We start from the raw sequence: 12,578 nt of genomic DNA, 5'->3' as shown, positions 1-12,578 counted from the left end.
GAGTGCGCCCCCGTCGGCGCCGGAGTGGCGTTCTCCCGTTGCCTTCGCCAAGGTCCCTTTCAACGACACGGGACCCTTGACGTTATCGCGTTAAATTTGGCTGCATTACGGCAGTCCGCAAACGAACTACGATAAAAAGACGCACTGTTCCTGCACGACCTGAAAAAAGCCAGTTTAGCACCTCATTACACGCTCAACTTCACAGTCAGAACTAATTCATATTAAGAAGGAGGCGCGCTTTTGTCAATTGAAAATCCTTCAAGTTGTCAAAGCCCGAGCTGGGCATCAACACACGTGGTGCGCCCGCCCACTTGATTGGAAACAGTGTTTATAGTATCACTCGAGAGACCAAAAAATAAAAACAGGAAAGCATGCGTCAATCTCAGTAATGTTTCGACCGCATGAACGCAGCGGTACACGTTCCGCAAACCGCAACGCCACTCATGAAAGGCGCCGCTGCACCTGCTCGCTTGGCCGAAAAATAACAAGCCAGGCTGTTTCAGAGCAATACCTCTACACAGTGCAAAACTCGAGTTTCAGTTCGAGGGATCCGCATGTCATTGCAGTGACCTTCGGACTTAGCGGTTTCATAGCAACAACATTAAGTCAAATTCCGAAGCATACTTTAACTATGACCAATTCGATGGTGTCTCCAAATTAAACCAGGGTCGTTTCTTAAATCTTGCCAATCCCACCTCCCAGATTTCTCCCCAGACCAATTTGAATGTGCTCTATACGATGGTAGTCTCCAAATTTGACCCGGGCCACTCCAAAATTTGGCCCACCCAACTCCGAAAATTTGAAAATTGAAAATTGGTGTTTGAGGAAAGGAAATGGTGCAATAATTTCCTCACATCTCGGTGGAGATCCGAACTGCGCAGTAAGGGAAGGGAGCAGAGTGGGGGTGAAAGAAGAAAGAGGTGCCGTAGAGGAGAGTTAAAAATGTCCAAACTAATTTGACTATGGGCATCACGATGGCAATCTCCCAGTATGACCTGAGTCACTCCCAAAAGTTGGCCCACTCACCCCCGTTAAATTTGACCTTCTTCGACTCGGACCAAAATCGATGTACAAACTAATTTGACTGTGGGCACCACGATGGCAATCTCCAAATATGACCTGGGTCACTACCAAAATTTGGCCCCCAACCCCCCAGAATTTGACCTTCTTCGATTTGGACCAAACCATGTTGAGCCTAATTTAACCTTAGACATTCCATTGCTTTGACCTTGGTTTGGTCATTGAGTGGCCTTGGCATTAAACGGAATCCAAAGCATGTCGTTTAACAATATTCGCGTGATAGACAAACAAGAACAGCTATCACTCGACCATTCGGTGTAACATAGTTAAACCGCTGCTAGCTTTTTTTTTCGGTAAACGACAAGCACTAGACACTGTGGGGTTTAAAAATGGGGGGATAAATCCGTTCTCCCCCGTTTAACGGCGGCTGACCCAGTTCAACACCGCGCGGACCCCACCCCGTTGTCGCGAGCGCTACCGAGAGCTCGCCGACCACGGCGGGCCTTGCTCTGCGGGAACAAAGGAACGACACACTGGCTGACACAAACAAGGCATTTATTGCTATAAGAACAATAACGCCAGCAAGCAACAAAATACACTGAGGAATCGAGGATGTCCGACTCACCAGCACGGTTACGAGCGAATGTTCGCCCACGGTAGGGCAGAGGAAATAACTCCGAGGCCGGACGGGACGAGCTGAGGGGAACATGTTTCCACACGTGGTCGCCCACGGCGAAGAGCGGAGCGGCTCGCGAAACGTCCGCGAGCTATCCCGGTGCCGAGCAGAAGAGACCCCCGTCGCTCCCCGCGCGCGCGCAGCAAAACGCCGTCCGTGGCGCTGGTGTCGCTGCGACGCGAGCGCCCTCCCCTGTTAGTTAACCACAGGGAACTAGTGCGTTGCGGGAAAGCGAACGCAGGGGACGAAGGCGTCCCCACAACACAAATGGCTCAACGAGGTGCGCAAAAAGCAACGCACACGCCTTAGTTCTTTGACGTGAGCCAAGACGGACGGTCGGACGTCGACACGGCCAGGCAATCATTTTTACTATCGCGCTCCCTGATCACGTCTACGAAACTTACCTGGAAGCGGAAGTGCTTGTATCCTCACAAGAGAGGAAGTGAACTCGTTAGTGCATATCTGCCAATTTCTCTATCCCTTCACAAGCCGCTCACTCGAACACCACACCACAAAGGCCCCAGGACAAATCACTTCAAGTGCTTTTTGTGAGGTACTCCCAGCCGAGCCCGCCAACCACGTGATACCGGAAACGTACGGTGCATTCATTTGTCGATCATAATTGCCACAGTTTCGGCGGCGGACGGCGGTTGAGACATCACACTGCACAAGACAGCATGCGAGCTACAGAGATTCCTGCTGCTCGCTGCGGTGCGACGCGTTGCTCGATCTGTGGTCGGTCACGCAGGAACACGTAGTGGCACTTGCCGGAGCGCGCGACGCATATCCGAAGGAAATTGTGAACAGGCGTTGTCAAGTCAGAAGGTGTTGGCTCCGCGTTGCAAGGTGGAGGAGTTTATGGGCAGAGGAAAGGAGCGGTCACTGACGCGCGAAGCGCTCCGTCTCTCCTCTTTGGCGGTTCGCAGTGTGACAGCTGGCCGCGATTTTGCGCCCACAAGTGAGACCACCCACCTGATGTGAAATCCAAGGAGTGTAAACCATGTAGTTACCGCTGTAGAAGTGGTGTGTCAGGGTCAAATGATCAAATTCACTGGCACTTGGCTGGCTGTGAAATAAACATAGCCGGAAAGCCTGTGGGGGCGCTGCCACAGGTACACTAAGCTGACTGCTGTCATCGTTGAAGCTGAAGTGGCTTGAGGTCTTAGTCCCAATTTATCTAGCTTGATTTGTTAAATTCTGTTCTGCCATTCGTTTATTGTAAGCGCCAGATTTTAAATGATGTCCAGAGTCACAGCGGACATCCCTTAAGTCGGCCTTCTCATCAGCACATAAGTCTCATCATAGCCATAGCTGTCATTCATGTCGATTATAATCTCGACGTAGAGAAGGAAGCACATACTTGGCTTAATGGCGGATTCTCTTTTCTCCCGGGTGTGTTTAGGTGCCTTGAAAGCATCGTAGCCGTGTTATCAACTCATTGCCTGCAACCTTTTGATACTCCATGGAGATGGATGGCGGCGACGAGTATCGGCACGCAGTTTGGGAGGTCTCCTCCTTCACGCCAGGTAAGGTACAAATAAACCACTGCCTGTAGCGGAATTTTATCGTTAGGAACGGCATTACAGTCTGTTGTCCTCTATGCCGGCTTTCACAGGGTACGGCGTCGATAAGCTGCAAGATGGCCACATCTACACTTACTGGCAATCCGATGGCCAACTTCCGCACTTAGTGACCGTCCATCTTCAAGACGAGGCCACAGTCCACGGTGTGAAGATTTACGCTTTCTACGCACTGGACTTCAGTTACACTCCTCGCAGGTATGTGTTTCTTGCAAGTGTGTCGGCACACCTAGTTCACGCTCTTATACGGTAACATCGCTAAGGCTCATAAGTCAAAAACGCGTGGAACCGGAACCATGGAGCCTCCGGAACCGTAGTTCTTATAACGGGCTTATTGGATACACACGAACACCTTCCCAAACCTCCATAGACTGCATCTCATACACCCAACGCTGTACACCGACACATATCCCTGGTGCTAGGCTACGCTATTCCACATTTCGTGGAGATGTAGGGCCAACCCAAACCAAATGGAGACACAAAACACGTCATCTGAGCGGCGTAAGGCGCTGCTGACTAGCGATAACCTGGAGGACCAACGGGCCCTCGTCCAATAGGTCCGCAGAGCAGCTCAAGCCCGTGGAAACCTAGAATAAGTCATCATCATCATCAGCCTGACTATGCCCACTGCAGGGCAAATGCCTTTTCCATGTCTGTCCAATAAAACCTGTCCTGTTCCAGTTGCGGCCACCCTTTCCCCGCAAACTTCTTAATCTCATCCTGTCGCCCCCTGCTACGTTTGCCTCCTCTTGGAATCAATTCCGTTACCCTTAAGGACCAGCGGTTATCTTGCCTTCGCATTACATGCCCAGCCTAAGCCCATTTCTTCCTCTTGATTTCGACTAGGATGTCATTAACTCACGCTTGTTCTCCCACCCACTCTGCCCACTTCCGCGGTCTCTTAACGTTACACCATCATTTTTCTTTCCATAGCTCGCTGCGTTATTCTTGACGTAAGCTGAACCCTTTTCGTTAGCGTCCACGTTTCTGACCCATAGGTGAGTACCGCTAAGATTCAGCTGTTGTATACTTTTCTCTTGAGGAATATCGGTAAACTGCCATTCATGATCTGAAAGAACCTGCCATATGCGCTCTATCCCATTCTTATTCTTCTAGTTATTTCCCTCTCATGATCCGGATCAGCGGCCACTACCTGCCCTAAGTAGACGTATTATCTCACCATTTCCAGCACCTCGCTACCAATTTTGAACTGTTGTTCCCTTGCGAGGCTGTTGAACATTACTTTGGTTTTCTGCATGTTAATTTTAAGACCCACAGTTCTGCTTTGCCTGTCTAACTGATTGATCATACTTTAAAGCTCATCTCCTGAGAGACTTAGCAAGGCAATGTCATCAGCGAGTCACAGATTACTTAGGTATTCTCCATTAACTCTTATCCCCAACTGTTCCCAATTCAGGCCTTCGCATACCTCCTGTAAACAGGTGGTGAATAGCACTGGCGAGATCGTGTCTCCCTGCCTGACACCCTTCCTTATTGGAATTTTATTGCTAAATTTATGGAGGAGTATGGTAGCTGCGCAGTCGTTATAGTTATCTTTCGATATTTGCGCATAACACTCTTCTACTCCATGATTCCGTAATGCCTGCATGACAGCTGAGGTTTCCACTTAGTGAAATGCTTTCTCGTAATCGATGAAGGCTATATAGGGGTCGGTTATATTCTGCGCATTTCTCTATCACCTGATTGATAGTATGAATATGGTCTATTGTCTAGTATCTTTTACGAAAGCCTGCCTGCCTGATCATTTGGTTGATTGAATTCTAAGATTGTCCTGATTTGATTTGCATAGTAAATACCTCGTGGGAAACGGATAGTAAGCTGATCGGTCTGTAATTTTTCAAGTCCTTGACGTCTCCTATCTTATGAGTTAAGATAACGTTAGAGTCCTTTAAGGGTCTGGTACACTCGAGGTCGTAAGGTATTGCGTATACATGGTGGCTATTATTTCTAGCACAATCTCACCTGCGTTCTTCAAGAGATTTGCTGCTACCTGATCCTCACCGGCTGCTTTACCCCTTTGCATTGCTCCTGAGGCTTTACTTCCTCTTTCGTTACTGGCGGGTGTGTCCCATTAGAGTGCGCTTCTGCCTCTCTCATTAACGTTCTCATTACATTGGCCACTGTATAGCACCCATAAGTACCCTACTCATAAGCATCGAACAAGTTTCCTTCTGTTTAATAAAGTTTTTCCTCCTCCACCTCCAACGTGCTTGCGACCGAAGACGCAGCAAAGAGGATGCAGCATGAAGAACCTGCGGCACGTACGTGCCACCGAAGCTGGGGCATGAGGCGGCTTCAGCGTAAATAATCCACAGTTCACTTGAGTGCCCCACAGGCTGAAAGAAGAACGCGTTGGAGAAAAGCGAAAGCCGAAGAATCCGCGAAGCCCTTTCTCAAGAAATTCCGGGACAACCCGTTTGCTTACAGTTCCCCTGCGCGTGATCCCCATCGGTTTGCCACTGCGCGCTGCAAGGGGCGTTTTCGACCTCACTGGATGCCAGCTGTGCACCAGGTGTCTCTGAATTTCGCGATGCATTACCATTTTTTACCTCATTTCGAGCTGTTGGGGCTCATGTAAACTTCTCCACGTTATAGTCTGCCTTCTGACCAAAGCTTCATCTCCACTCTTGTGAGCTCTTCGCGAGCATCGCAAGCGGCAATATCTTTTCGGCACATAAAATCGGTAGACTGCTTCCATTCCTCGTGCCGCCGTGGTGGCTCAGTGGTTATGGCGCTCGGCTGCTTACCCGAAAGACATAGGTTCGATACCGGCCGCGGCGGTTGAATTTCGATGGCGGCGAAACTGTAGAGGCCCGTGTACTGCGCGATGTTAGTGCAAGTTAAAGAACCCCAGGTGGTCTAAATTTACGGAGCCGTTCACTACGGCATCCCTCATAGCCTGAGTCGCTTTGGGACGTTAAACCCCCCTAAACCAATCCTTTCCACGAAGACAGCCACCCCCGTCGGCGTGGACGCCTTCGCGCTTCTGGTCGGCCACGCTTGTGTACGCTACGAAGTTTTGTCCATACACATCTTTTATCGTTTCCCCAAGAGATAGAACGCCCCCATTGGTGGGCAGTGAGAGGCTGTAGATTATGTTAGCATGACGAGGCATTTCCAGTAATCCAAAAAAACTTTTTCCTTGCACTCGAGCGGTGCACGTAAGCGGTCCCCCTTCGGCGCACAGGGTTGGCGGCCGGAGCGAGAGTAGGGAGAAAGAAGGAAGGAAGTCCCTGCGGGCTGAAGCCCCTCCGTGACGCTTTCTGCCGACCAGAGAGGGGCTTTACTGCGGGGCAGTGGGCTTTCCCTTTTGAGTACTTCCAAGAAAACGAGGGGGTCCGGCTCCCTATTTGCTTAGAGTGTGACGTCACGGGCCGGCGAGGGCGTGCCAGAAATATATATGACAGAAGCGAACAGTCACCGAAACCAAGGAGCCGCTATGGACGAGGGTGGCACTTGTGAACACTCTCAAGGTTAGGTTACACCACACATAAATACCCCCGAAAGCAGAAGTTTGGACAGACGTCGCCACAGCTGAGTTGGTAGAGCACCGGACGCGAAATTCCGAGGTCGTGGGTTGTGATCCCACTGGCGGAATGCGGTTGTTTTTCTTCTGCTTTCTAATTATCATTAAATATAATTGCCTTATAATCTCCCACTGACGAATGCCACAAATCAAGAAAAAAAAACCCTTACGGTTACTGTTGGCTTCGGTCATATATGTCGTAACGAGCACCTCTTTTTCCTGCCCTTTGTCTTCTCAATGGCCGAAAATATAGCTTGTTTGGCATAAGCGCCCTTTGTGACGGTGCTTCTCTGCGGAGCTAGAACTCCGTGGAGATTTCCGATGACGAACGCAGGTGCCGCCAGCAAGGCCGATAAATGCCATGGTCGTAGTTGGATTTGTTCGGGACTTCGGGAGAACGAGAGAACAAAACCTTCCTGCCACTCAACTAAAAAATGCGTGTAAACATAAGTATGGGCGGGAAAATCTCTAGGCATCTATTAGCGAAGTTTACGCTGCAGATCCTGTCAGCTCTTGCCAGCTGTTGTTTTGCTCATCGCGTGGCTCGTATATACAGTTTTTGCCCCTTTCGATCATCCAGAAAGCCCAAGAAACCAAGACAGCTGTTTGATTATGCGTATAATGAGCGCATTCGAAAGCGCATCAACTCGACAATCCCCGAAAAAAGTACAGCTAGCTCTCGCCAAACGAGGTGTGCTGCTCTAGGCTGCCAGCAGAGAATATTTTTCGGCAACCAATTCAGACAACGGCAGTCGCACGTGCACCGATTCGTTATCTGGGACGCAGACCGGAAAAAAATTTTCAGGTTTCAAGACCGTTTCGGTTTCTTCCGCAGCAGAAGCAGTTTTAGCTGTGCGTCCGCAAAAGCTGTGCGTACGCTACGGGCGCACCTTACGCGCACTGCCACCCGTCCTGGCAACAAGTTTTAGTTGGGAGGTGTTGGGAGTGGCTAGCGTAGCGCCCGGGAAGCTTAGGATACTGTGGCGCCATTTAGCGACAGCAGGTCAAAGCTCCTAAACTGTGTGCTGAGGAAACTTTTTCCTCTTTTATTAATGGCAGTGGTGGTTGCAATCGAAGGCTTTGTTTTTTTAATGTAAATCAACTGAATAAAATTAAAATATAAATTCTAGCACAAAGTTGGAGAAGTACTCTACCAGGGGTCATTGCTATGACGACAGTGTACGCCGTAGATAGTTAGGCTTAACATCAAGAAATTTTCAGATTTATCTAAAGAACGATGACTATTTGTCCCCTATGTCGTTACGGAGGGGTGAGAATGCACAAAATAAAAGTGAATACAACCGTTTAGAGCGAGCTATCGCGTCGAAAAATGCAGCGGCGATGCAATAATTGCCCCGAAGCAGGCGTGCAGGGCGCCGCCATGTTGCCAACGTTAACCACGCAAGCCACGCAAGCAACGCAAAGCAAAGTCCGCTGGCTTGCGTACGTACGCAAGACGCAGGGCTCGCGCTAGCGTTCTGCGCATGCGTACTACGGTCCCCGCAAGCTCCTTGCGTACGCTTAGCCCTTGCGGACGCACAGCTAAAACTGTTGATGGCCCAGCGGTCGATAACGTGGCATAGGCCGAGGGTGTAGAATTTAAAAGTACCCCCCTCCCCACCCTTGAGGAGCCGCCACGGAGGCTCGTTGGTGAGGGTGCTCGGCTGCGTACTGGAAAGACGCGGGTTCGATCCCGGCCGCGGCGGTCGCATTTCGATAGAGGCGAAATGCTAGAGGCCCGTGTACTGTGCGACGTCAGTGCACGTTAAAAGAACCCCAGATGCCCTCCAGATACGGAGTCCCTCATAGCCTGTGTCGCGTTGGGACGTTAGAACCCAGAAACCTAACCAAACCTTAACAATTCACTGCCACACCGGGTGCGACACTGAGAGGGGGTGCAGGTTTTTCATATGAGCAAAACCTACGTGACGGTCGTGCTTTTTGGAGCGTTCCACCATCAGCTTCGCACTCCACTTAGTGTTCATGAAGGCTTTTGGAGAAACTTGCCGCGTCTCCATTTTCTCATGGGCGCCGCCATGTTGGAGAAGCAGTGCCACGTGTAGCAACTGGTCCGGTCATGACCGCCACGCTGGCCTGTGGGGCTGGCCGCAGCGGCGTTTGGCTGAGCAAGAACAGTCGATACAGCTTAACCGCGTGCAGTCGCGTTCTTTTAATCAATTCTTTCACGAGTGGTGGCCTCTTAAAGGGCAACTGCAGCACTTTTTTGAGAATTTCGCGACATTCAAGGATACAGATCTTTATATGCTGTAGGTAAAGCATGCCAAGTGTTTTTTCACTAGCATTGAAAATAGTGACGTAATCGACGATTGAATTACCACTGTCGTCAGCCACACTCTGCCCTGACGCGTTAGACGCTGCCAAACAACTCTAGGCAGGGTTCGCCTTCGGTGGCGTTGGTTTTTTTCCTTCAAAGCACGCGTTTGTGCGTTGGAAATGTACCCATACCTTCGTTGACGTCATCATGCGCCCCCCAATTGGCGTTGTGCGCTGCGGAGAAGCTGGAATGGCGTCCGGATTTTAATCGGCGATTACTTCACTGTTTTGAGTGCTAGCCCAAAACGACTTCGCATGCTTTACCTGCAGGTTTCACACATTCGACCCTCTTAAGCTCGTTGATTTCTAAAACCTATGCAGTTTCCCTTTAAGGAGAACGCGGATCTGATATGACTGTCGCATGCCTCGCGCTACCGTGGTTGGCCCAGTGTGTCTGCGCGCATGCCAGATGTGCGTCGGACGAGGAACGTGTGCTCAGTGTAAATAAACGACGCGACTGGAAAGCAAGAGCTTGTTTTGAGCGGTGAAAGAGCTAAAATCTCCGTGCTAAGTCGAGATAATCGTACTTCGACAGCATTTGACAAGTAGCGCACCGGATCAAACATGGCAGTGATAACATTACTGCAATAAAATTACTTTTCTTGGTAATTTGTAATGTAATTCATTACTTTTCTTGGCTGGTAATTTATTAATGCAATGAATTATTTTGAAGCAGTGATTTCATATGAAACGTCATTAATTACGAGCGAAATTACTTTTGCTAAGTACTGAGTCCGTGCACCTCCTTGTATCTGCCATGCTCTGGCCTCGTGTTTGCGGGGTTGAGCGTCTACAACGCAAGAAAAACGTGGGCCAGAAGTAGCCAGCACTTCAGCGAAGCGGCGCACGCGGACCAGAGGCGATGCGCGCTCGGCCATCAGCACTGCCTTGAGGAAGAGCCTATAGGGCTGCTACGCATCTTCCAGCACTGCGTACTGTCGCACACACACAGCAGGGCCACTAGGCAGGAGAGCTCCATGACTATGGCATGCCGTATTGCACCTTACCACAGACGCTCTGCGAGTGTTTGAGCGAGTACTCCCTTCCAGACTGCTTCACATATAGTGTCACTGCGCCGAACGGACAAGAAGTGTCAACTGACATCTGGCAAACTTGTTTGTGAGCTTTAGGGAAAACTAGCTTCTGTGGCTGGATATGAAGCCCCATTTTTAAATCAAGGGCAACACAGGCGACAGCGTCACCGCGATATTCTACTTATTTCTGTCAACATGCCCCAGAACGAGTCAATTTAACAGAAGAATTGGAAGCATGTCTGCGCCTTGGTGCATTTCCGTACGACAATTTTTTGTTTTTTTTTTGAGGAAAGGAAAATACGCAATATCTGTCTCGCCTATCTCGGTGGACACCTGAACCGCTCCGCAATGGAAGGGAGGATGGTGGGAGTGAAAGAAGAAAGCGAGAAAGAGGTGTCGTAGTGGAGGTCTACGGAAAAATTCCGACCATATCTGCGGATATTTAACGTGCACTGACATCGCACAGCACACGGGCGCCTTTTGCGCTCTGCCTGCATTCAAACGAGGCCGCCGTGGTCAGGCTCAAACCCGACGGCCACCTACCTCCCCCCTCCTCGATTTTCATGACCTAGAGGGGAAGCCTCAGTCGACCCAATAGATAGGGTGCACGAATGAAGGAGCTTTACCCAACATGGTGGCTCTGCGGAGGACTGTGTCATGTGGTTATCCGCGAAAGAAACGCGCTTGCTTCAAAACTTCGCGATGAACTCGGGCTTGCTTGTCGCGAGAAGTCTCGTCGCTCGACTGTGCAAAGGAATAAACGGGAGAGAAGGAAGAAATCGTTTTCTGGCGATTGGAAGCATGTACGCGTGCACGCCGTCGTTTTCGAGAAAACATGGACAGAACGGGCACAAGTAACCAAGCGAAGGTTACCCGACTGGTGACTAAAATCAAGACAAGAGTGAAATTTCACGAGCAACGGCTAGGTTGGCTTGAGGTGCCGCCCGATTTGAAAGATTCAGCACCTCCTGGACAATAAACGTGACGTCTCTCAGGGAGCGCGCAAGCCTTATAGTTCTCAACACCTCTGAAGTAAAAATAAACTGCCAACACCCTTTGAAGAATGCCGCCTTTGCCTTTCGGTATTTTTGAGTCATAGCTATTTTAAATACGGGATTAATACACTACAAGAGCGACCTCATGAGTGATACTGCACGCATACAGGCATTCGTTTCACCATAAGCAAATCAGGTCGGCTGTTAGGTCAGGTCGGGGTGATATGCTCAGGAATTCTGCGCTATGCGTTATGGATCCTAAAAGCGTAGTTGTTAGCTTACAAATAAGTACTAAGGCTTATTTTTTATATCGATAGTTCTTCACCTTGTGCAGAAGTCTCAGTCATTTTGCTTTGTTTGAACACTGAAGTTTGACTGCGCCAAGACGTACCATCGTGTTATTAAGTGTGGCTTGCAACGCGGAAGGCATGGTCTGAGATTTCTTCACTACTACTGGTAACTCGATGGTGGTCAGAAACGAGGCTTTTAGCGCACATGAAAACGCATTGCTTCCAGGCGTGTTTGTCCAGGCGAATTCAGTTGACATACGTATAGCGCAAATCGCATTACGGCGGCCACAGTTGCATTGCAGGGAAGGCTGAGTCCGAGTGTGCACCCGCAGAAGAGAAAACCAGTGCTGCGCAGGTAATAGGAAGCAGCGCTGGGTCACTCAGGCTAGGAAATTGTATCAGCAATTCGATTGATTCTGTCGCGCACGCCTATCGCTTGAGCACAACACCACTGACCTTGATCAGGAGTAGACATTTGCGTTTATTATCTCTTTCCAGGATATCCGTGCGGGTGGGGCCCAACCTGCAAGACCTGCACGAAGTCTGTGAAGCAGAGCTGAGCCGTCCCATGGGCTGGGTGCGCTTGCCAACGCTGGACTCGGCTGGCCGGCCTGTGCGCACCCGTGTCGTACAACTCGCGGTGATCTCGAACCACCACTTGGACCGCGACAGCCGCTTGCGATTGGCCATGCTGTACTAGGCCGCTCAGGCAGGCAACGTTGGTAGAGATTTGGGATAGGGGACCCTGTCACTTGGAAGGACCCGAAGAAATTAAGCTGATCGCCGGTGCGCAAGAGAGCTATGGGTTAGCTTCGACCCTATAACGCTGAATATACCTATATCTAGTATAGCATATTCAATCACCCATCAGTCTTCTTAGAAAATCGCTCTTGTGGGCAGTTCTTCGGCGCCGACGCGGTGCATACGTCACCAGCCCATCAATGAACTCGAATTTCTCGTTTTTATGAGGCCAGATAAAAAAACTTTACGAACAGGTTAGTTAATTTTTCAGGAACCCATTGGAACAGTCATGAAACGACGCGTTTCTTTCTTGTGTGTGAAAAAACAGCAAATTTCGTCCCCATTCTCGTAAACGGGTTAC

At 49.9% G+C, this 12,578-nt stretch overlaps 1 protein-coding gene across 1 annotated transcript; it reads left to right on the top strand.

Moving 5' to 3' along the window:
• Positions 1-3,043: 3,043 nt before the first annotated feature.
• Positions 3,044-12,176, top strand: LOC149355415 (anaphase-promoting complex subunit 10-like). The gene is made up of 3 exons (XM_089577637.1): positions 3,044-3,222; positions 3,312-3,474; positions 11,975-12,176. The coding sequence occupies exons 1-3, from the start codon at positions 3,159-3,161 to the stop codon at positions 12,174-12,176; spliced, it is 429 nt and encodes a 142-aa protein (XP_089433763.1). The 5' UTR covers positions 3,044-3,158.
• Positions 12,177-12,578: the final 402 nt, after the last annotated feature.

This window comes from Amblyomma mixtum, chromosome 3 (assembly GCF_055824585.1).
Source record: "Amblyomma mixtum isolate Tamu chromosome 3, ASM5582458v1, whole genome shotgun sequence".
Lineage (NCBI taxonomy): Eukaryota > Metazoa > Arthropoda > Arachnida > Ixodida > Ixodidae > Amblyomma > Amblyomma mixtum.
Note: the sequence above shows the minus strand (reverse complement) of the source record. Positions and strands in the feature narration are given on the sequence as shown.

Excerpts from the sequence above, each read along its gene's own strand:
- LOC149355415 (XM_089577637.1), top strand. The coding sequence starts at position 3,159 with ATGGAGATGGATGGCGGCGACGAGTATCGGCACGCAGTTTGGGAGGTC. Across the intron at positions 3,223-3,311 it reads GGTCTCCTCCTTCACGCCAG|GGTACGGCGTCGATAAGCTG; the intron begins GTAAGGTACAAA and ends CGGCTTTCACAG. Across the intron at positions 3,475-11,974 it reads TTCAGTTACACTCCTCGCAG|GATATCCGTGCGGGTGGGGC; the intron begins GTATGTGTTTCT and ends ATCTCTTTCCAG.